At 37.4% G+C, this 25,814-nt stretch overlaps 1 protein-coding gene across 5 annotated transcripts in view; it reads right to left on the minus strand.

The window, feature by feature from the left end:
- Window positions 1-25,814, minus strand: part of LOC131540853 (disks large homolog 4) — a 175,816-nt gene that overhangs the window by 35,776 nt on the left and 114,226 nt on the right. For all 5 annotated transcript variants that reach the window (XM_058776150.1, XM_058776149.1, XM_058776148.1 and 2 more), the window contains 3 exons: window positions 14,371-14,424; window positions 13,914-13,964; window positions 12,571-12,695 (listed from right to left, as the gene is read on the minus strand). In XM_058776150.1, coding sequence (XP_058632133.1) covers window positions 12,571-12,695; window positions 13,914-13,964; window positions 14,371-14,424 — 230 coding nt within the window. The remainder of the gene's footprint in view (window positions 1-12,570; window positions 12,696-13,913; window positions 13,965-14,370; window positions 14,425-25,814) is intronic.

A 25,814-nucleotide genomic window follows, 5' to 3' on the forward strand; every position in this document is an offset into this window, starting at 1 on the left:
GCTAACTAGGCCAGTTGAAAAAAAAAAAGAACTATATCACTTGCAATTAAAACTGAACCTACATTACAAAATCAGAGATCAGTTTCATCGGATCAACAGATCAGTGGTGAATCCTTGTGATGAATCATTGCAATATTTGAAACATTAGTTGTAAGTACTACATGTTTGATCAGTAGGACATGTGTTAATAAAATTGCATCTAACACTTTGACCCTAGTGATAAACCACCAAGAACATGTATAAATAATATGGTCCCACTTTATATTAGGTGGCCTTAACTACTATGTACTTACATTTGAATTAATCATTTGGTACAATGCACTTATTGTGTACATACATGTTTTTACATTGTACTTATATTTTTAAAAATACCTATATGTAATTACATCTGTAATCAATTTCTGTAATTACATTTATAATTACACTGTTGACCCATCCCTTACACCTTAACCCACCCTTAAACCTACCCATACCACCAAACCTGTCCCTAACCTTACCCGTATCCCACCTCAATAGCAACAAAAGTGTTTTGCAATACAGTATGAACACAATAAGTACATTGTACTTATTTTTTGATGTAAGTACATAGTAGTTAAGGCCACCTAATATAAAGTGTGACCAATAATATTTATAAAACAATAAAATAGAAACAGTATGACATACTGTAACACAAATGCACTGAAATTGTGATTCAGTTCGATACGCTTGTTTGAAACCCTTTTGTGAAGCACCATGTGCTTTGTGTTCACCCGTGACATTTGTTTCTGACATTTGTTTCTGTCGTCTTGTTTTTGCCTTATTTGGGTAATTCTTGTTACATCATGCTTTGAGATTTGAAAGCTACGGGGGAGGGTGAGATTAAAGTTTGGCTTGTATTTACACAAAGCTATTGTATGACTTTAGAAGATTTGTGTTATAGTACATGAGTCATTTTACAGTATATTTTGTCCTTAGTAGAGTTCAACAGCACCAGGCCTCGTTTACTTTCATATTATGTAAAACAGCAACCAGGACATTCTACTAAACGTCTTCTTTTGTGTTACACAGAAGAAGAAAAATAATACAAGATAAGAACAAGACGTGAACATGTGATAAAATAATAGTAATTCTTTGATGAATTGTTTAATACAGCAGCATTATGCAACTGGAATCGTGTTTATGACGGTACAGTAAACTATACCATATTCGCTTTTTACCTGCTCTTTTCTCAAGCAGAGCATTTTCTCACAGAGTTCAACACCATCTGACAAAAGACATTTCACTGAAACTGACAACTCGACAAAACACCACAAATATTCCTTAGCTTTCAGAAGTGCAAATGCAGCACTAGCTGTGCTGTCATCCAGAAACATAAAGCAGAGATTACAGAGAGTGGGAGTATAAGTGCCATCATGCCATGACTGACTGTCAATACAGCTTTCTGGAAATAACTGCTCATAAATATTCATCATGAAGCCCTCTAATTACCACTGACCACCAAGAAAGTAGAAAAACAGAATTAAAGTATTTTAGATGTTTTTGTTTTGTCAGCTCTAGCCTATTCCTTAGTCTACATGGACTACAACAACTTCTCCACACACTATGAAACACATTACCCAGAAAAGAGCTGGAAAACTCCCTCTTCAGGTCATTCATGTGTCTTTATACTGTGAAATCTTCAATGATTTATATAAAGTAAATATAAGAATAACTTTTATATTGTTTGTAATATTTCTAGACTGGACTGAAGCAGGTTTACTTGGCTATTAGACATAATATTTTAGAAAAATCGTGTTAAAATGTGAGTATCAATGATCACCCATCAGGCTTTTGAGGAACATTTATTTGTCAAATCAAATGCGGTATTTTAACACAAATGTATCTGTCACTTTGTAGAATCTAGTCCAATTAAACAAATGTTGACACAGACAGGCTGCATGTCATGCCCACATCCTTGAAACTATGAGTGAATCTACACAAGATACTAGTGACCACGTGCACAGCTGCTTCCACATATTATAAACTATTAACAATTGTATAACAATAAGCTATTGAATTTGTCTCATACTTGAAGTTTGCCTCATTGATTCTGTTATTCTTCTGTTAATTACACACTGTAAAAAATGACTGTGATTTTAACGGTAAAACTGTGAAAATGCTACAGTAAAAACCTGTTAAATGGTTAACTGTTACATGTCTGCCTGTCTGCAATCCCCGTTGTCCTTATTTGGTTTAGTTCCGTTCCTTGTTAGTTGATTATCTGTCATTGTCCCCACCTGAGTTTGATTACGTTGTTTGCTCTTTTGTTCTCTCTCCTTTAAAAGTCCTCAGTTCTCCCTTTGTCTTTGTCCGTGATTAATGTAATGTAATGTTATAATGTTCCACAGTTATGATATTCATTAAATGGGAAAAGTGCGTTGAAGCTTTTGATTCTCTCATCATTGATTTATATTCAAGTTCGCTAACGCCACAACCACAAACCCGTGACAGAATCACGGACCAAGACAGAAGATGGAATTCGTGGAAGCAGTCGCCGCCCTAACCCTCCTGGATCTCCCCTTTTTCACATTTGCGTGTGAGTTTTGTGAGCTCGTCGAGAAAATTACGCTGGCGGATTCCACCATCATTGAAATGTTCCTGCTCGGGGCCACTTTCCACTATCCCGTGGACCTCCCAGACACCACGGGATTGTGTTGGAGAGAGGCCATTCTTCGGTGTCTGGGAAGCGTCCGGGCCCGAGTCGGAACCAACTCGTCAGCGGCGACCCACGAATTCCCGCCACCGTCCGCGGTCACGGCAAACCCACCGACAGAGAGTGCGGCTGTCCCGTCGAAAGAGAGTGCGGCTGTCCCGTCGAAAGAGAGTGCGGCTGTCCCGCCGAGAAGTATGGCAAGCCCGCCGGTCCCGTCCAGCTCTCCTGTGCCTCTGCTGGTCCCGTCCAGCTCTCCTGTGCCTCTGCTGGTCCCGTCCAGCTCTCCTGTGCCTCTGCTGGTCCCGTCCAGCTCTCCTGTGCCTCCGCTGGTCCCGTCTAGCTCCCCTGTGCCTGCGCCAAGAAGGCGCCTCCCCAGCTCCACGCCGCCCGAGCGCATTCAAGAGTCCGCGCTTCAAGAGCGCCCCCCTGTGCCTGCGCCAAGAAGGCGCCTCCCTAGCTCCGTGCCGCCCGAGCGCATCCAAGAGTCCGAGCTTCCAGAGCGCCCCCAAGAGTCTGCGCTTCCAGAGCGCCCCCAAGAGTCCACACTAAGACAGAAAGCCCCTAATTTCACCCTTAAAATTTTTTTTGGGGGGGGGCTATTCCCCGGTGAATTCTGCTCCATCTTGGGCGCCCAAACTCTCGGATCCGCCATGGTCGTCCAAGCCTCCTGCTCCGTCCTGGGTGCCCAAGCTCCCTGCTCCTCCTAGGCCTCCCAAGCTCCCTGCTCCGCCATGGCTCCTCAAGCTCCCTGCTCCTCCTAGGCCTCTCAAGCTCCCTGCTCCTACTAGGCCTCCCGAGTCCCTGGATCTTCCATGGCCTTCCGAGCCTCCTGACCCGCCTTGGCTTTCCGAGCCTCCTGACCTGCCATGGCCGCCGGAGTCCCCTGACCCGCTCTGGATGCCTTCTCAGTATCCAGTATCCCCGTCCTGCACCGGCATCCAGGGCGCCCACCCCCCCTCCCCGTTGGTACTGTTACGGCGCGGGATGCGCCTACCGGGAGGGGGAGATACTGTTACATGTCTGCCTGTCTGGAATCCCCGTTGTCCTTATTTGGTTTAGTTCCGTTCCTTGTTAGTTGATTATCTGTCATTGTCCCCACCTGAGTTTGATTACGTTGTTTGCTCTTTTGTTCTCTCTCCTTTAAAAGTCCTCAGTTCTCCCTTTGTCTTTGTCCATGATTAATGTAATGTAATGTCATAATGTTCCACAGTTATGATATTCATTAAATGGAAAAAGTGCGTTGAAGCTTTTGATTCTCTCGTCATTGATTTATATTCAAGTTCGCTCACGCTCACGCCACAACCACAAACCCGTGACATTAACGGTAAGTTCCTGTAAAATGTACAGGGAAAAACCGTAAACTGGCATTCCCAGAATTCCCTGCGTTGCATTTCAAATTTTGTTTGAATTTGATGTTTCTTCTTAGTTTTTCCTATCAGTTATGTTTATTAGGGTTGTATGTTACATCTAATGTAGTTAAATTAATGTTTATTGCATATTTCAGTTTAATGAGTCTCACCATGATGGTGTTTAGTACTTGCGAATGACACTGTGCACCTTCTATATATGTTATTATTTAAAAGCTGCTTGTGATGGGCTTTGGCTCATCACGTGACTTTCTCATCACCAACTGCATTTGGTGGTTATCAGTGTATTTCAGAGGTACAAAACAGATTTCATTGGTTGGTATATTAAGATTATATTAGTTAATGAAATTACGGTATTTAACTGTAAATTTAAGTTAAAACCGTAAAACCTAAAATGTTGTTAGCGTATTTTTTACGGTAGAATTCCGGCAACCACAGCTGCCGTTTTTTTTACCGTAAATTTTATGGAATATTTTTTTACAGTGCAGTGAATAAGTGTATAAATAAAGTATACAAATATCTCTTGTCAACCAACCATATTCCTAGCACTGTATAAATATCCTGTTAAATATTTATGGGGAACAAAACGGCAGCTGTGGTTTAAAAAAATTCAATACAATATTTCAGGTATTACGGGATGGCATGTTGGCACCTGTATATTTTACGACTTTTAACTATATATTTCATTAATTGGTTAAACACCAATATATAACCTTAATATGCACTAACAGAAAATAAATTACTACAGCTGGAAGGAAGCCAAATAATGAGTTAAAATTCATAAAACTTTGTCAATGCTCATTAACAGACAAAACACCATCAAAGTAACAAACATCACAAAACAAATCCAATAATCATTAACTTGTAACAGAAAATGTAACAACAACAAAACACTCTGACATACCTTACTGTTAACAAAAAATGAGAAGAAGCAAAACTATTGAAAAAAATATATTCATATTTGATGTGCCATGCAGGGACTTTTAGGGATGTCCTTTTACTGTTTTTCATTTTACATGCAAAATCCTTAAATTTGACATTGTTTTATAAATTTTACCAATAAATAAATAAGTAAAATTTTACAGTGGTAGCCATTGAAAGTTTTTCACCGAATATGATAAGGTAACTTAAAGTTCCCTGGTGAAAAAATATACTTGAAATTCAAGTAGTATGTTTATAATACATTTGTATTCCCAACATGCTTATTTGAAGTGCATTAAAATATACTTGAAGTACTTTTGTATTAAATATATGCTTAATTATACTTCTAAGAAATATGCTAAACACAAACATACTTTTAATGTACTTCTAAAAAGTATACTAGAAATACTTTGGTAATAAATATATGCTTAGTTACACTTTTAAGGAATATGCTAAACACTAGCATACTTTTAATATATTCCTAAAAAGTATAGTAGAAATACTATGTTAATAAATATATTCTTAGATTCACTTTTAAGGAATATACTAAACGTAAGCATACTTTTAGTGACATTTTAGTGTATTTACAGAAAACACACTTGTTACTCTTACTTAAAGTATATTTTATGTCTAACTTTGTGTAAGAACATAACAAAATGATTACACTTTTAGTGGGAATTTTTAATGTACTTTATAACCATGTGTAGGCCTACTGCAATATATTTTAAATATTTATGTATTTATAATTTTAATATTTGGAAAAGTACGATATTTGAAAAACAAACAAAACATTTTTTTTAACATTTACAATGTATAACCATTTGTCAACTTTTATTAAGCATTGCAATGCTTAAAATATGTTGTTTAATATGTTGTTCAGTTTTACTTAAAATGTTAGGCTGTTGTCCATTACATGATACATTAATTGTAATAAGCTACTACTGAAAGGATTGAAAGGATTTCAACATCATATCTGAAATGCTTAAAAAATATATAAATATTGCGTTTTGTGTTTAAATTCAAACAACACACTGACTAAACCTGATTGGTTCCAGAGCCATTGAACGGCTCTGATTGGTTCGTATGATAATGAGCTTGCACCGGCGAGATTCGTAAATCAAATATGATGTGCGTGCAAATGTCCCTTGAATGTGAATATAACTCTAAATTTAAACAGTTATATTATATAGAGCGATCGTGTATCTTTAGAGCACTTGGAGGAAACCACGCAATTCATATGGATTACTTTGGCGATGTTTTGTTTTGTTTTTTTTGCGATTAACTTTTTGAAACGTGAACATCTTTGGTGAATCGTCTTTCATCGGAGGGACATAAAGATTTCATATAAATATCTCCGCTTTTCTTTCGAAGATGAATGAAAGTCTTAGATGGTTTGGAGCATCTTAAGGGTGAGTGAGGACAGAATTCAAATTGTTTTGGGGGAACTATGAAATTAATTAGAAAATATAGCGGTATGTTCTTATTTTTACCAGCTTCTGCAAGCGTGTATAGCGTCTGGCTTTTGGAACCTCACTGTGACTGACTTCAGGTAAGATTTGAAATTTATTTAACATTATTTGTCTGTACCAGTCGTGTTTTTGACACATGCATTGGCAGAAAAAAAAAAGTCTTTATAACATGTACAACATTAACATTTTTTATTTGCAAAATGAAGTTGTGTATTTAGTTCTGATTTCCTGAACGATTTGGCTTCATGGTAATGAGGTTAATGATCTTTGAAAAACCATGATTATGAACATACGATTACTTTGTCTTGAGCTGATCGACCAACTGTGGTAGTGTTCGTTGATAGATGTTTATATTTGTTCAAGCTTGACAATCTTATCTCCTTTATTTTCTATTTCTCATTACAGATAAGAACAAAGATCAAATTGTAAGAAGGGTTGCTTATAAAAGAGCATACAGTACATCTGAAACTGCTGAGGCTGGGAAGGTTTTTGACTATATTACCGACCTGGGCTGCGTTTCCCAAAAGCATCGTAAACCTAAGTTGATCGTAGCTCCACTGGTTTCAATGGGTCTACGATGTACTGAAGCTTACGATGCTGTTGGGAACATTGTACTCAGCATACTGTCATTCTTAAAAAGAAAACAAATCATCAATCATCATTTGTTTTGTGTGTGTGTGGAATATTAACATTTGTTGTTTTTCTGATCAGCTGCTATAGAAGACAAACTGAAATCTGAGTGCAGAGATGGGAATAGTAAGTATATTTCAATGTCGTATCTCCTCTGTTATAGAGATTTTTGAATCAGGCCTAATGGAGGGTGATTCGGTCAATCTTGGAAGAAAAACGTTAGCAATGTGTCCATTCCAGGTGGCTAATTTGTGCTTCCTTTTAGTCATTCATGTAAAAATGTATTTCAATTTTTTTGTTTTGGATGATTAGGACAATTCATAATTTTTTTTTTAATCGCGGCAACAGAGATGAAGAGAGTGTATGTTAGCATTACTTCAACAGACATATTCATGTGAAATATCCTAGGTTACAATAAACCACAATTATCAACATACCCTGTAATACTCACAGGTTGCTTTATTGAAATAATTTCTTATCAAATAATATCAGTGAGTTTGTACTTGAACTCTGCTCACTGTAAGAGCTGTTGTTGGGCTTCTTCTAATCATATGTTCAATGTAACTCATAGAGTGCCGTACAGTGACGACATACAAGAGGATAAGAATGGACACTCATATGTCAAGCTTGATGAGGATATTATCAAAAGGTAAACTAAATTCTAATGAATATCAATGCAAATTATAATACATCATCAATGCAAAACTGTTATTGGCTAATTTTATATCAATTATTTTTCCCTTTCACAGATCCTGTGATAAAGCAGTCTTCAAATACTACAGTGTCTGAATTGCAAACCCTTAGTTGCAGAAAATGCCAGTCGTACTCAAAGAAGTGACCTCGTCCCACCGGTTACCCCTTGGTCAGTCGTCACTCTACTTCTGCCACAGACTTGCAAGCCATCTGCTGCGTTCCAACCGTCCACCTCTTTGGCTGTAGTGGGTTTTTCCCATCGGATACACCGCGGCCCTCGGTCACACCTGCACCGCCCCAGTCCTCAGGTACTCTGGCTCCACCAACGATGCTCGTTGCTGCGGCTGTGCCCAGGTCTCCGGAACCTGTGACAACGTTCAGCTCCATCGGCCCTCCGTCTGCGCCTTCGGATCCACCAGCTCTGTCTCCATCGGTCGGCCCCCAGATGTCGGCAGCCACACCATCTACATCTTGGCTCCTCGCTCCCTCGACTCCGCCGTGTGTTGTCAGCACTGGGATGCTCTGGGTCTGTGCCATGTGCCAAACACCATCTAAGCCGCCAGGGCATCATCGTCATCCTTCCATCACCATCCCTTCGCCACATCCTGCCATCATCCCTGCACTTTTGCCTCTCACCATCCCTACGCCGCCATCTCATCCAACTCCAAAACCCCCTCCATCCCTCCCTATTCTGTTGCTTGAACTTTATCATCTTTTTCTTCAGTCTTTGCACACACACAGCTATTCACTTCTGCACTTTGTTTTTCAGTAAATTTTTATTTTTATTTTTTCTTCAGAAAATTGCATTGTAATTTTTATTTATTCAATGATGTAAAATTCTGTACTTTTCAGTAATACAGGTATAACTGAAATGTTCCACAAATTGATAAGATAGCTCTGCCATAGCATTTCAGTCTTTTTTCATTTATTATAATGTTTTTGTATGTTTTAAAATGTACTTGAGTATGTTTGTAGTAATACAAATACTATAAACATACTTGTATTTCAAGTGCATTTTTAATACATTTAATAGCATGTTTTTTGGGGGGGGGTTTCCACCAAGGTATATATGCTGCTGTACTTTATGAATATTTGTAATGTACACAACAATATATAATACATTAAAGTTTTCTAGATATCAAAGTGTGTACGTGTGTATATGCTGAAAAAAGTAGCTTTATAATATACTAGTAGTGTAATGCTAATGCATTTCTAATGAGCTGAAATACAATTGAAATGTACTTGAAGTACATTAAAAACGATGCTTCAAATATACTCTAACTGTAGTTCATGAAGTACTAAAAGTACATTTTAAATGTATTTTTGGAAATACACTTAAATTGCACTAAATATATTTAAAGTGGTTCCATTTTAACACAATTTCAATATATGAAATATATTGCAAATAGATTAAAATTGAACTTAAACATATCTTGAAATACACTTAATATACTTAAAGTTGTTTCAAAATAATACATTTAATATGCACTTAGTATAGTTTAAATATATTAAGTGTGTCTGAAAAAGCACAATTTAAATATATTTATTTTTCACCTGGGTTAACCAGTTAACAGGCTTTTTACTGTAGCATTTTAAGCATTTTTCTGTAAAAAAAATTATGTGTGTGTGTCTGTTTAAATGCAAGGAGATATGAAATAGGAATCAACTTGGTGTTTGAACGCTGTGTGCACAGAAAAAAATTGCAGGAGTACTGAATCGAGTTCTCTTTTGCCTCTTCTTTCACTGGAATGGTTTAACATTGCTTGAATGTGTAAATTGGTAAGACAAAACACGTATAAATGATAAAATTTAACTCTATGATGTTAAATTTTGCAATTAATCTGCAAATCACTTGCGTGTAGAACCGTGGGTCACAGATCAACTACAATCCGTTCAACCCCTAATGTGTATTATATAATAATTTGATAACTTGCTTGTACTATGTAAGTACTTGCAGTGCAGAGAATGAAGATACATAAAGTATCTTTTCAAAGTATTACAAATTAACTCTAAAATAGTGAGTATTTTGCATTCTACAGTAAAATCACACTGTGGGGGGAAAGAAAAATGCTTCTTTCTCGCTAAACTACAGTCCATTTGGTCCCAGAACTGCCATTAGTAATGAAGCCCAACTGTCTGCAGAGAAGAGCAGAGGACAGCATAAAACAGCTGACAGTCCATCAGCTCTGACAGTGTGTGTGTGTGTGTGTGTGTGTGTGTATTTGACTCTGTGTGGCTGTGTGGTTAAAGTGAACAGTTCCCTCATTATTAACTAACCAACATGTCACTACAAACCCGTATGATTTTGATGAACAGATTGAAATAAATCATAATTCTTCACCTCCAGTGAGCTGTGAACCACTCCAGCACCGATCACTCTGACTGCTGCGTTAATTGGATCACTGAATAGATTCGACTCTATTCATTTTAAACAACATGACGGTGAGGAAATAATGACAGAATTTTCATTTTCAGGTGAACTTACCGCTCTCAAGCTGCTATTTCTGTCTATCGCTTCTCTTTCTCTCTCTCTGTCTTTCTTTCTCTCTTCAGTGCTATTTCTGTCTGCTTAATTTCTCCTGCAATGTGAGTGAATTTGTGTGCAAACGCGCGTGTGTGGATGTGCTGGAATGCTCTGGGGTAAAACTGCATTTGTTAGCAGGAACCCCAGCTGGTCCCATTATAAATGCATCACTAGTACATCCACGGAGATATTTAACTGCAACTATGTGATTATGAATGTGAGCATGCATGTCCATATACAGGACACATACAGTGACCAAAAATTTAAAGCTGCAGTCCATAACTTTTGGCGCTCTAGCGGTTAATAAACAGAACTGTGTGCGCCTACTACTTCTCTCTGTTTATGTCTATGATGAATCTTGCAGGTACTGGGCTACTCCACAGCAGTTCCACCAGTACCAGTCTGAAATAGTCTGAATATAAAAACTTATTATAGGTGTACCGTAGTGATTCAGGATAAGTCAAAAACACAGTTTGGAAAATGGATTCATGATGTACTCGCTTATTATATTAATTTTGTAAATTTTGAACACACAAAAAAAGTTAAGGACTGCAGCTTTAAATCTACAAAAAATGAAGTGAAAGAAAACAGACTGTATTACACTTATGTGAGCAGAAGTTAGTGATAGAGATAGCTAAACTCCAATTTACAGGTTTACTGGTGTTTTCAGCTCATCAGTGCTTTTTCCAAAATGCTGATAGAGCACGTGCTCATGGTTGCCAGGTTGTGAATATTAAGTAAAGTAGAGGCTGACATTTTTTCGGGAATCCCGCGGGTCACGGGAAACAAAATCACTACAAATCACATGATTGGGAATGGAGAGGAAAAAATGTCAGCGGGAGTGGGCGGGACTGGGAATAGTAATGATACCCAACTTCATACACAAATATATCTTTTATATAAATAAACTATAAACTGTATATTTTAATTCTGAACTCAATTCTAGTTGCCCTGTCTCTTTATGCTCTCCTCCTGTTTGCTTTGGTATGGCTGGTTAAGTGAATGACGCAGTCCGTAATGGACAGATTGTTAACGGCTGGTCTATGTGGTAATACACTCAGGCAGGACATCCAAATGCTCACCGATCATTCATCGACCTCAAATATGGCTTTACATCTGAAAGATGTATGTAGTAGCAACTTTACATGGCCGCTCAATATGATGTTAACCTAGAGAAATGTGCGCTATTGAAGTGTTTGTGTGGAGAGTGGAAGCTGAATAGCGCGCTCGCTGCAGGACAGGCGCCGGTGTGCTCACTTGCTCTTAAAATCTCCGTAATTTTTGGTCATACAGATAAAAGTAGCCTAATACATCTTTCGAATCTGTAAAGACTCTGTTTATTTGTGTACACTCAGAATAACAACGAAACGTTGTGCTTCTGTAAAGTAATTAAAGCAAACCAGATGCGCTTTCTGCCGTCTAGGTCTCTGTGAACTTGAAAAATATATCTATAGAGAGTGAAATGTCTACTTTCAAATGAAAAAAATTCTAATAGAAAATGTGTGTTAGCATGGATGATTTACATGAAATTTAATGTGTGTGCAGAATTGTTTAAGCTGGCTTCCAGTTCAATATAATAACAAAAAAAATACATTTTGGATTTTTATTCAACTAAGGTGGGTACGCTGTGATCTGTACTGTATTTTTACTGTAACTGACAGATTCCGGCCAAAAAAAAAAGCACAAAAAAGCACAACAAGGTAGTGGGAGGGAATGGGAGTAATTCGTCCAGGATTGGAACGGGATGGGATTTTCCCCCATTTTTTTCGTGGGATTGTGACGAGATTTTTCTTTTTGTGGGAGTGGAACAGGAGAAGTTTGAAAATCCACTCCCGTGTCACCCTCTACCACGGGGTAGAAAATGATTTACGAAAAATCTCTGATTGGGGGATTTAAGCTCTTGACATCTGGCAACCACAACCATGAAAGCTTGTTACCAATGCAAGATAATGCAAATTGCAAATTAAATTAACACATTTTCAGTATAAATAACCAGTTGCCAGACATCGCAGAGAAAAGCAGAAATCTTGATAATAATCTTGATAATGATTAAAATACGATTCATTGTGCATCCCTACTTAAGTCACATTTAAAACATATGAATATCATTGCATTAGACAGAAAATATCAAAGCAAGTGAAGTACAGTACTTTTATATATTTCACAAAAGGGATTTTCAAGATAAAACAAATAATGTTATCTATTGCAATGACATTATACATTTATAAATGTGACTTAAGTGTACAAATACTTTCTGGGGCCATTGTGTATGCAATCCACATACAAGTGTGTTACCTGAGTCTCCCGTCTTGTGCAGCAGCTCCTCCTGGAATGATCTTGGTGATGAAGATGCTGGGGTCGTCTCCGACATGAGGGTTATCAGTCCCTCCGGCGATACTGAAGCCTAGCCCAGAGTTCCCCTACACACATAGACACATGTCTGGCTCATTCGACAGAATGAGAGTCGCTCATTTACATACAGTGAAGCTCTGCTACGGGTGCCAACATATATTCACATATAGCTTTCACATTAATTTAGCTTTAGATATCAAATGCAGTTTATTAACACTGAAACATGTTAATTATTCATTGTAAAAAAGAATATTATGGAAGTAATATACTTAATAATTATATACAGAATTATTATAATTTTTTTATGACTTCATGAGAATAGGACAGTTTAGAGTTAACAGAAAGCGAAGTGGAAAAGAGAGGGGACAGGATCAGGAAAGGTCCTCGAGCCGGGATTAAAACTCGGAATGCCCATAGCGCAACGACGCTGTATGTCGGCACACTGCCCACAAGGCTGTGCTGAAATATGGTTAAGTGTGAGCTGAATGTGATGTTTTCAGACACTTGACTGTACTTAACTGCAATTAAATGAAAATGTATTTAAGTTTAAATTTATGTTTAATGCAATAAGGTGAACTTAGTGCTTTTGAATCCCCTTAAGTACATCTTTATATATAATTTCATAATTATTTTATTGTCTTAAGTTAAAATGTACTTCTGAACATACTGACAAGTTTTTATGGTAAACTTAAATATACCTTAATGTAATTTCTATTGAAACTTGTATGCCATGTATTTATTACATATTATTACATATTTCTAATGAAGTTGCAATTGAATACATTTAAAATATATTTCAATGTCATGTTGAATAGCACACTAAAGTTAAATTAGCTTATAATAAAATTATAATCAAGTACTCCACTATGTTAGCCAATACATCAAATTAAATATCCCCCCTTAGTAATCAACAAAAGGTTATTAAAACATAATGATTTAAAATGTACTTTAAAGTAAACCTTTTAATTTGACATTATAACAAAGTGTAATTTTTAAAAGTGTACTTAAGTGTGTTAACAGTCATCAAAGTGTCTCTCTTTAAGTTAGTGGCCTTGGTTAATTCATATTATATCATTTACAAGTACAGTTGTGTAATAATATACTTTTAAGATTTGAAGTACGCATACAATATAATTAAGAATAGTTCTTTTTCACAAGAATATGTCAAATCTTGCTCTCACAATATATTACTTGATCAAAAAGTACCTTGTCAAACTGAAAACAGCACCCATTCAAAGTATGACTTGTGTCAAAAAATACAGGACTGTACTTGTTTGCAAGATTACCCTTTCCAACGTAATCTCTTCATATTCAATCTCTCCCTCTGCTCCATTGACCTACAAGACAACACAAGCACAATGTCAGAACCTCTGAGACATGTCAGCTCAAGAAATGCATTATACAGTAACAGACATGCAAATATACATTTACTAACACCAGAGTTAGAGTCATCTACAACATTCTTATTTAGCTATTACTTAGGGTAAATTATGGTCAGGGTTAGATTTAGTGGGTTATGACTGTTCTTCCAGGATCAACAAAACATGGCAAAATCACACCGTACCAAAACCCAAAACTTGATATGTGGTTGCTAGGGTGCTGTGAGCTGCAACAATGGCACTGCGGGTGGCTGCCAGGGCATTATTATTGTCACTGTCAGGGAATTCTTGGTTTGAGGTATCATTCATGTCTGCTCCACTAATTATTTCTAGTTTTAAAGGCTAAAACATGCATAATACTTACGTAAGGTGAGCCATCCAGTGTGTCTGTATTTACCACTACAGGTGGAGAGTTCGCCTGAAGGAGAAAAGAGAGAATGTTCAGCACAGTGCTTATTAGACATAATGACTGTCTGGAATGCACCACGGTACTACTTGTACTTAATTTGCTGGACACAGTATGCATACTGTGCGCAGTAAGCAACTTTTCTGTATGCTGAATATCTTAACCTGCTACAATACTTTTCAAAAGTTTGAAGTTGGTAACATTTTTGAATGTTTTTAAAGTCTCTTTTGCTCACCAAGGATGGATTTTATTTGATCGAATATGCATACAAACAATAATATTCTGAAAATATTATTGCAATTTAAAATAGCTGATTCTATTGTAATATATTTTAAAATGCAATTTATTGCTGTGATCAAAGCTGAATTTTCAGCATCATTACTCCTGTCAGTGTCACATGATCCTTCAGAAATCACTCTAATATGCTGATTTACTGCTCAAGAAACATTTCTGATTATTATCAATGTTGAAAACGGTTGTGCTGCTTTATATCGTTGTGGAAAATATGATAAAAAAAAATGTCAGCCATTATTTGAAATAAAAACTTGTAACATAAACAGTGTAACATAAATTTCACTTTTGATCAAATGAATGCATCCTCACTGAATAAAACAACTAATTTCTTTCAAATAATAAAATAAAAATTTTACTGGCCCCAAACTGACCAGTCACAACTCACCAAAGTAGACATGCAATATTAGGTGACAACAATGTAACTATTTGAAATGTGCATTATACAGTAGGCAGTCTAACATATATACAGTATAAGCAGTAAACCAGTATTATATTCAAAACAGTCAAAATTTTTATGAGCCTGAACAGTTTTGCAGGTCTTTCCATTGAAAAAATGTAAAAGCAAACATCACATACATCTACTGATAAGTTGTACTACAACGTGCACGACCCTCTATTACAACTCACACACACTACAAGCTTTTACAGCTGTAACATCTGCTAGCACTTCTATTGGTTTCCAATAAACGTGATTAGAGACACACACACACACACACACACACACACACACACACACACAAACAAGCAGTAATGCCCTCCAGCTCAGTTCCAAACTACTGCCTTTTATTACAGGGCGCTGCAGCCACCCACATGATCACATTAACACACACTCAACTACACACGCTGTCAGAAACTCATTCAAGTGCTCACTGCCCCACGGCTTCGATTGTCAAACGAGAGACATATCTGAAAGAGATGAGCATTTCCATGCAGCCACAGGGAGAAGGAGCATGAGTGTGAGTGTGTGTGTGTGCGTGCGTGCGTGCTGTGGGCGAGCCATTCTGACCCTCAACATCTAACATGTAAACTAAACAACCATTTTTATGGCTGTCCAGTCCAAAACACATGCACATCCTTCGTATGGGCTACTTCTAAAGACAAGTGTGTGAATTGCACATTATAAAGTAGGTGTACTGAATGTGCACTTGTAGTGTACTTCAAATCTATATTAAAAAAACCTGTTCTTGCAGATAATATAATGTTAATCAAATTAAAGGCCACTTAAGTGTATTAAAGACAGTTCACTTTGGTTACACTTTATTTTAATTAGTAATATTAATTAACTACATGTACTTACTGTTGTTACACCCCATGGACTGCATGTCATGTTTTTTCCCTCTGTGCCCATATTTGGTTATGTTCCTGTTCTCGTTTTGTCATTATTAGTTCATCCTCTGCACATGTGTGTCATCAGTTTCCTGCCTTATTTAAAGTCACTCTTTTGTGCTAGTCAGTGTCCAGTATTATGTTTAGATTGTTGTGTGTCTACCCCTCATCTGAATGAGCTATCATCTTCGATGCTATTAAACAAATTGTTGGATTTATCATTGTCATCGTGTGCCTTCCTCGACACCAGAGTCACAACTGTATGGTTAGGGTTACTTGCATGTAATTATGCATAATTAAGTGTTATTATAATAGTAAGTAGATGTAATATGTGTAACAAGGACACCTTAAAATAAAATTTTACCCACTTTCATGACAGTTCATTAACACTTAAGTGCACTTTTAAAAGTTAAGAGACATTTTAAATTGGTGTGTTTTAATTTAAGTAAGAGACATTTTTAAACAATCTTGTGTCAATTAATTTGAACTAATTTGATATTACATTTAATGTACAGTGCCCTCCATAAGTACTGGGACAGTAAGAACAAAATTGCTCTGTTTGCTGTGGAGTCAGTAAATCTGTAAATATGATTAAAAACAAAGTTCAATTGTCCCAGTACTTAATATACTCACATCAGATAAGAGGATGAAATATGCTCACATCAGATAAGAGGATGAATCACTAAAATTGCCTTTTTTTTAATTTGGTAAAACGTGTGTTGAAAGAGCTAATAATAAAATGTGACATTCTGTAGTTTTGTCCCATGTTCATCTTTTAATCATATTTACAGTACAAATGTCTTGACTACTCAGCAAACAAATAAATTGTCTTTACTGTACCAATACTTACACTTACACTGCACTGGAGTAAATTGCAACTTCAATTGTTACAAATATGTAATTACAAATAATGCATGACATTTACATTAGAAATGGCATTAAAGTATATTTTAGTTTACCATAAATGCTTGTCAATACATTCAGCAGTACACTTTAACTGTATTTTAAAGACAATAATTAGTCATTATAAAATTATACATAAAGATGTAACCTACTTAAGTGAGTTTAAAAAGTACTAACTGCATTTAATATAAAGTTTAACTATAATACAGTTTCATTTAATTGTAAATAGCATGGAATTATGTGTCTTAAAATATTAGTATCACAGTGCACACAGCAGGGAGGAACGAGGAACATGGAGACGAGGATAAACTTCAAAATAATAGTCTTTAATGACGACATCAGGGCAAGACAAGGCAAGGTTGACACAGACAGGAACACCGGGGAATAACGAGTAGACCAGACGAAAACTAACTAAACAGGCAGGAACTAAATACACATGACAATTACTGATAAATACTAAAACACAGCTGGACAAGACTTAACTAATAATCACACTTAACAAGGACAGGAACATGACCAAATAAGGAGACAAGAGGCGGGAACACATGACACACACGACAGAGGACTGACATGACTCCCCCCTGGGGCCAAACACACTGGACAGGACAAGACAGGATAGCCCTCCAGGGCTAAACAGACAGGAACAGGACAGGAACAGGACAGGCCAGACACACAGACAGGACAGCCCACAGGAACATGAAGCCCTCCTGGGCTAGCTCGGAAGCTGAGGCTTCTTCTGGGCATGACAAGGAGTCAGGGGCCCTCACAGGGTCCCTCAGTAACCGCCTCCACTTCCACGACAGGTGGGGCAGGCGGCTGGGAATGGCCTCAGCGGCCACAACTAAAGGAGCCGCCTGCCCACGATGAGTCACCATGGACAAGACAAGGTTATTTTAAAACTGCTCCTGTGGGCACAACAAGACTAAAAACGGCACTCCTGGCCGCGACGTGTGGACTCGATCCACTGGGACCCGGTACTGGACTGGAGTCAGCGGCGGCCGGCGGGCTTGCCATATGCGCTCTAGGCGGGCTTGCCTGCACTCCAGGCGGGCTAGCCACATGCACTCCAGGCGGGCTAGGGTGAGCGGCGGCCGGCGGGCTAAAGTCAGCCACAGCTGGCGGATGGCGGCGATGAAATCCCTGCGAACAGCGGGCTAGAGAGAGCCGCGGACGGCAGCGACGATTCTCCCGCGAACGGTGGCAGACCGGAGGGGCTCGCCAATGGACTCACGGCACTTGCTGTGGGCTACGGCAGGATGACGAGCGGCGACTTCCATGCCGTGGGACAGACAGACAAATAGGAACCAAAACAAAAGACTTTCAAAAATGGAAACGTGGTGAAGGGGCGCCGCTTACTGTTTAGGTCTGGTCTTCTGTCACGGTGCACACAGCAGGGAGGAACGAGGAACACGGAGACGAGGATAAACTTCAAAATAATAGTCTTTAATGACGACATCAGGGCAAGACATGGCAAGGTTGACACAGACAGGAACACCGGGGAATAACGAGTAGACCAGACGGAAACTAACTGAACAGGCAGGAACTAAATACACATGACAATTACTGATAAATACTAAAACACAGCTGGACAAGACTTAACTAATAATCACACTTAACAAGGACAGGAACATGACCAAATAAGGAGACAAGAGGCGGGAACACATGACACACACGACAGAGGACTGACAATTAGTTTGCACTTGAGTGTATTTTTTGTATTTCAGTAATAAATGCTCTTTTTGAAAGTATGCATTTTCACAAGGGTAAACAGCAATGTAATGAATTTTCATATGAAATAGAAAAGGTACAAAACAGTATGGTATCATATACTATAATGTGCTGGTATCAGATAATACCATGGTATTTTGATATATATAATGGTATTCATTTCATAGGCCATGGTGCTTAAAATGTTACCAAAAACATACTTCAAAGATTAGTACAGCATTACCATCATATATGATAAAAAAAACACCATTTTATTGCAACTAATATACTCCTGCATATGACCCATTTTACAATGGAACACCATACTGGCTTTTTTCTCATGTTTATTGCATGGTTTATAATTGAAATCTCCAGTGCTAACCCAATGTAGACTTTCTGCAGCCCACCAGATTTACTGTCTTTACTGAAATCTTGAATGATGAACAGATAGAATTTCAGTACTATAGCCAGAGCACTGCGCATGACATGACAAAAGAAAAAAAAAAGATGGCCACGAATTAAGATTTAGGGTGAATCCCATTTCTCTGTCTTACCCCTTCCCCTTCGTCTTACCCCTAGCCCTTGTCCCTCAAAACCGAGTGGTAAGCGCTAGGGGTGAAAACATACCCCTATGAAATGAGACACCACTTGGTTACGATTACGTCATCATATACCGTCGTTAGCTGGCTGCTACGTCATCAGAGCCGACAAGTGTTGATCACAAACTTTGGATCGTTTCACAAACTTGTTAAAACTGTAGACATGCATGGAGTCCTTTCAAGGCTAGTCTGCGGGACTTTTGTGCAAATCAGCAATGTAACGTTAGCGTAGCAAACTAGCAATTTTTTTAAAACGTTTCAATTAAGAACATGGTTGCAAATATATATGTACAGGACTGTCTAGAGCACAAAACAAGACTGTCGTAATTTTTAAATAAATTATTTAAGCCGAAAATACTTGATTGTTGCTGGTTGCGCAGTGTGTTCTGGGTACCCCTTGGTTTCAAGTAAGCTCGCGAAAATGCTTGGTTTTAAGGGGTATCTACCCCTTCCCCTTAGCCCTACCCCTCGATCAAAACGAGAATTGGGATAGCCCTTACTCTCACGTGAACGCGCAAAACTAAGGGGAAGGGGTAAGACAGAGAAATGGGATACACCCTTAATTCCCACAACTTATTACTTTGCAGCCATGCTTTACCAATTGGTTCCCTCATTTGAATAAAGTTTAATAGTGACAATAGTTCACAAAAAAAGGACAAGTTTGCTTGTTACAAAGTTTGTATCTTCATTGGGAACTGATTTGGAGAAATGTAGCATTACATCACTTGCTCACCAATGGATCCTCTGCAGTGAATGGGTGCCACCAGAATGAGAGTCCAAACAACTGATAAAAATATCACGATAATCCACACCACTCCAGTCAATTGGTTAATGACTTGTGAAGCAAAAATCTGCATGTTTATAAGTAACAAATCCATCATTAAGATCTTTTTAACTTCAAACCATTGCTTCTGGATAAAATACAAATCCTCTCCCCACAATATAGCTTTCTCCGGTGAAAAAGTTGTCTCGTCTGAATCAGGAGAGAAATATGCACAGATTTAGTTCTATGATTTAGTTCTTTTAAAATGTATCGACTTTAAATGTAAAATCAAATAGTTAAAATATTATAAATAAACTATAAAATTATAAGTACTTTACCCATGCTTGTTAGTTGACGCATCAATAAGTCTCTTTAAAGCATGACAAAGGAAGAACTGGTCCAAAATATGCAAAATTATTAAAATAACATGAAAAGGAATTTTGACAATTTTTGTCTCTATATGAAGAGTTTATTTGCAAAAACAGATAACTCTAAACTCAAAAATCATGTTTTTTTTAGTTAAAAAAAAAAAAAAAATGTTATCATGTTTATTGTGCTAGTTAGCTGCATTTTTTTGTTATTTTTTAACCTAATCTAAATAACCAAACTGCAGTTTGATTGAGATTGACTGAATGCACAATGAAAAAACATGATTTTTGAAAATTGTTAAAAGAAAAAGTTATCCGTTTCTGTAAATGAACTCTTCAAATGCCTTCAGAATTTTGAACTCTTGGCCAGTAACTCACAGCACAAAACAAACTGTGACCCACCAATTGAGAAGCATAGGGCATGCAATGCTAATTACCACAGACAGCTATTTTAATGTGTACCTCAGCACATATAAACGAATATCAATCACGTTTACAGTAAATACACCTGCACCGGAATCCTACCAGGTAAATGGAATAAATGTGTAAAACTCTCACACTTTTCAAATATATTGAAACATTGCATAAGGCTGCTTTGATAAAATAAAATAAAAAATCTAAAAAAACTCGCTAACTTCCCCTTAGTATCCATGCATGACGTAAGGATCTGTAAAGCACTGCTGACATGGTGCAAACACCACCCACAGGAATTATGTTGGCAACACAACCAGACATTCATTCATCCACCTGGAAAATCCGTCCTCAAAGAGCACACATTTACTCAAGAACTCATGTGAGCACATTAATAAAATATGATTTTCGTGTTTTTTGCTTTTAAACCTTCTGGTTCACTTGCTTTACAGAATTCCATGTGCATGTTTAATGTTTCACACACAAAAGAAGATATTTTAAAGAATGTTGGCAGGAACTAGACTTCAATACTATAGAAGTCAATGGCTACCATCAACTGTTTGGTACATTCTTCAAAAGAAACGCAAACAGGCTTGGAACAACATGAGGATGAGTAAATGATGACAGAATTTTCATTTTTAGGTGAATTGTCCCTTTAAGAATGGAAGATGGGTAAGTGAGAAACTGGATTGAATCTTGGTGAGTGGGTGGCAATGTTGCACTCTTCTCTCTCTCTGTCTGCTCTGTTTTTCACTGGATTTCTCTGCACCTTATTCCCCCTCATCTTCCTCTCAGCTCTCCCTCGTTGGTTCTCTGGTTTCTGGTGATTTGTTGTGCTGCAGTAGTCTGTTGATTAGCCTGAGAAGATGTAGCTAAAGCATGAAATCAGCCTCCTACCCTCCAATCATTTCTTCTCTCCTCGTTTCATTTCACCTTTTCTGTCTGTTCCTTCAGCAAGTTTTATTTCTCAACTCTCTATTCAAATGCTGTTTTTACAATAATACTGATGACAATGATGGTAACAAAGACATAGATGTAGCAGACAAGGATTTCCACAACGTTACGTAACCAGAGTATTTCTATCTTGCTACAGGGAAAATGAGCACATATTCACTCACTAACACACTTACACAGCCTCATGTAGGAGTCACATCTGTCTCTCGTGATTCAAAACATAATCCGACAATGATTAAATATAATTATCATTGGAGTTTTAAAGAAAAAAAGATTTATTGATGCACAAGGAAACTACTTGTGTTTAAGAAAGGCTGTGCATTACAGTGATTTTACCATGTTTGGTGTGTTTTAAAGCTCTTAGGCATGATGAGAGGCATATTAAATTTAATTTTAATTTCCATGACAATTTAATTTTCCTTTGGGGATTAATAAAGTTTATCTAATTTAATCTAATCTAAAATAATGTATTATTAATAAGTGGAATAAACAACTTTTCCAGCATGTAACATTAGCCTAAATTTAGGCTGTTTGTGATGGAATAGGATCAAACGTGTGTGTTTATAGTCATTTTGCAGCTGCTTTTGAATATTTACTTTGAAGTAGCATATATGTTCATTTATAATTGTTTCTCCTATCACATTTTATTTGATCATTTTCACTTCCTACAACTTTAAGAAAACCATTAGATTTATTTACCCAACAGATTTACTATATCCCACAATGCAATGTGCTCACAATGACTTTTTCTGTGTGGCAAATAAACAGGAATTCAACAGAATTTTTATCCAACAAAATTGGCAAAATAACTGGATCACATAACACTGTAGTATACTTTGTAATGTTTTCCGTTGCACATACAGAGTTCTGGCATGATACTCTATATGGCGTAGTCCGATAGGTCTAACTCAATCTGACCTAATGACATCATTATCACATGGCACAGCTGATTGGTTCTCTCCTGTATCGGTAGCCAAAGAGTTCTCTGCCCAACATTCAAATATATGACTAGTTGTAGCAGTTTCGCAGCGTGCTTCAGAAACCCTCCACCTTCCCCAGCTCCACCTGTATAGATCTGCTATGAGGTGATTCTTGTATGCTATAGGGGGTTATTTCATGTATGTTATATGTGCAGCAGCAGTATTTCTTACATGCTCACAGCAGCAAGTTTCTGAAAGATCATGTGACACTAAAGACTGAAAATGTAATGATGCTGAAAATTCAGCTTTGCATCACAGGAATAAATTATACTTTAAAATGTAATAAAATAGAAAACAGTTAATTTTATTTTAGAATTGTAAAAATATTTCACATTATCACTGTTATTACTGTATTTTTGATTTTGACCTTTGGTGAACTAAAGAGACTTCTTTCAAAAACATGAAAACTCTTGCTGAAAATGTTGACTGTTAGTAAAAGTAAAGCTGTACTGAAGGTCAGTGTTGTGGTGTGGAGATGAAGCGTTTGTGGGAGGGTAAAAATAGCACAGCTGTCTGCTGCTCACACTCGTCCTCTCATTATAAGAAACATCTGTTTATTTTTCCACATTCTCCAGCCTTTTTTCTCTCTTTCTCTCCACCTCTCTTCACTTATTAAGACGGCTTGATAATTGCAACCTGCAATTTATCCATGTCACAGAAAAAGAAATAGACCAAAACAGAAGAAAAACTCCTATAAAAAAGTAAACACACTGAGGAGACATGATGTTATGCATGTCCATAAAAGTCGGTGTTGAGTGCTAAAATTAGAGTGCTTTTGCGTTTTAGCCTCCTTTAATGGGTAAACAGGGCATGTCGTCTTCACAACATAGGCTCATTCGAAATACATGCCTCTACCAACATTTCCGCAAACTCAAAAAAAAAAAACTTACTTATACATACGAATCGCTGCAGTTTACAGTTGAAATGAACACTAGAGGCAGAACTCCCACAACTTTTATTCCTTTTCACACAAAGTATGATTTGCAGGTCCATAGTATCGATTAATAAAGCCTAATTTTCACATAATTACTTGAGGAATATTATGTTATGAATTCAAAACTGTTTTAACATGCTGCGAGATTTTAAAACTGATGCATTTGAAGGTTAGCGTCACATATCCAGCTTTATATGCATGAGTTTTCTAACCCAGTAGGTTTGCTCGGTAGCTCACAATGATACGGCGTTGCACTCTGTGAAACTACGGTTCAACAAAACAGCTCAAATCCGCATAAGGAAGTTAAAATAGCACGGCTGCATCAACAAATGCATTTTTATATCACTTTTGCATTTGTTAACACTATCGGGTGGGTTTAGGGTTCCAACACGATAGAGCATTAACTTTTAGCGACACTCCTCGGATATTTGAATTATGAACCACCGCAATACGTACCTGAAGCAACGTAACACAAACACAGCAATACGTACCTATATCAACGTAACAAAAAGGTGCCAGGGTCACGTACTGAAACTGCGTTTTAGAGCCACTCATTGGACATTTTACTTTTAAACTGCTGCGAAACATGCAGTAAGGTATTTAATAATGGTGCTGCAGAAATGTATTTAGTGGCACGTATATTGAATGAGCCTGGGTTGTGTCTTCATTTTTATCTGGTCACAGACTTGTGACCTTATACTCCATAAACAAAGTTCACACAGACACAAACAGGGGTGCGTTTCCCCTACAATGACATAACTCGCTGATTAACCACCATAGTATGATGCATTGTTGAAGAAACGAACCAGCCAGTCACGACTGTTTCCCGAACACAGTCACGTCTCCGTCGTTTGAACCACATTAATTCAACAATATAGGGCCGTTGTTAATGGCATCACACGCAAGTGGTGGAGTAATAATGTCTGCTAAATAATTGATTCGAGATCTCTGAGATGCTGCTATGTTCAACACGGCACCTGATGACTAATTTACTATTTTTTGTTCTTGTCAATTTGTTGTATTTGATGTTTAATTCATCACGGGTTTCCTCTTATCTCATACTCCCTTTTTTGCATGTGCATATGCAGGTACTAACTACAGGTCGAGAGCTGTAGTTCCAACCACGTAAGTTTGCAACGCTGTTTGCGAATGTTTGTTTGAACTGTGGTTTCGGGAAACATCGAATCGTTCAACAATGTCGGTAACGACAGAACTAGCAACAATAGTTGGCTAATGCACTTTACAAAACATAATAAAAAAAAAAATAAACATCTCAAAGTACAATACAAGGGTCAAATTGCTACAAAATTAGGAAGGTGAAAAAATTGAATAAAAATGTACAAGCATAATAAATGCCAACATACATATAAACATATAATCACAGTAATTTTTGAATTTGTGCACAGGATCTGAGCTTTACAGTGGATGGAGATGGTGATTGCATCTGTTCCTCTCACAAATCAATCTTTTTGCCTCAGAAGACTGGAAATATTAATAATTTAATAATAATTTAATCATGACAATAAAATTCCCATGACTGTTGTGTCTGATACAAATTTGATACAAATGCTGAAACTGTTCCTGTGACTGTACTTTGTGAATATCTCATTGTTAGAAAGACCTCTTAGCCAATCAGATTTGAGAGCCAGAACAAACTGTTGTGTAATTGTAAATATGAAGAACATTTTGATTCTACATTTCATAACTCCTTTAAGTTCAAATTTAACTAATAACTAAGGCTGGTGCAACCCTACACAGCCGCGACACAGGGATACATCTTATACGTCAATTTATGCTTTGATTTGAATGCAAACAGCGTATCCCTGTGTCTCGGCTGACACAGAAGAGTGTACGCATTTTGCGTCCAGGGGATATTCTCCAAAATGACGCTGCGGTGACGCAGAGGAGACATTACGGTGCCTAATTGTTGAATAAAGTCATTATTTTTGTTTTATTTCCGTACAAAAAGTATTCTCGTCGCTTCATAACGTTATGATTGAACCACTGATGGCAGATGGAGTATTCTGATGATGTGTTTCATACTTTTCTGGACCTTGACCGTGTAATTTACTTGGCAGTCAATGGGACAGTCACAAGCCTCCCGGTTTTCATCCAAAATATCTTAAATTGTGTTCCGAAGACAAACTAAGCTTTTATGGGTTT

This window comes from Onychostoma macrolepis, chromosome 05 (assembly GCF_012432095.1).
Source record: "Onychostoma macrolepis isolate SWU-2019 chromosome 05, ASM1243209v1, whole genome shotgun sequence".
Taxonomy (NCBI): domain Eukaryota; kingdom Metazoa; phylum Chordata; class Actinopteri; order Cypriniformes; family Cyprinidae; genus Onychostoma; species Onychostoma macrolepis.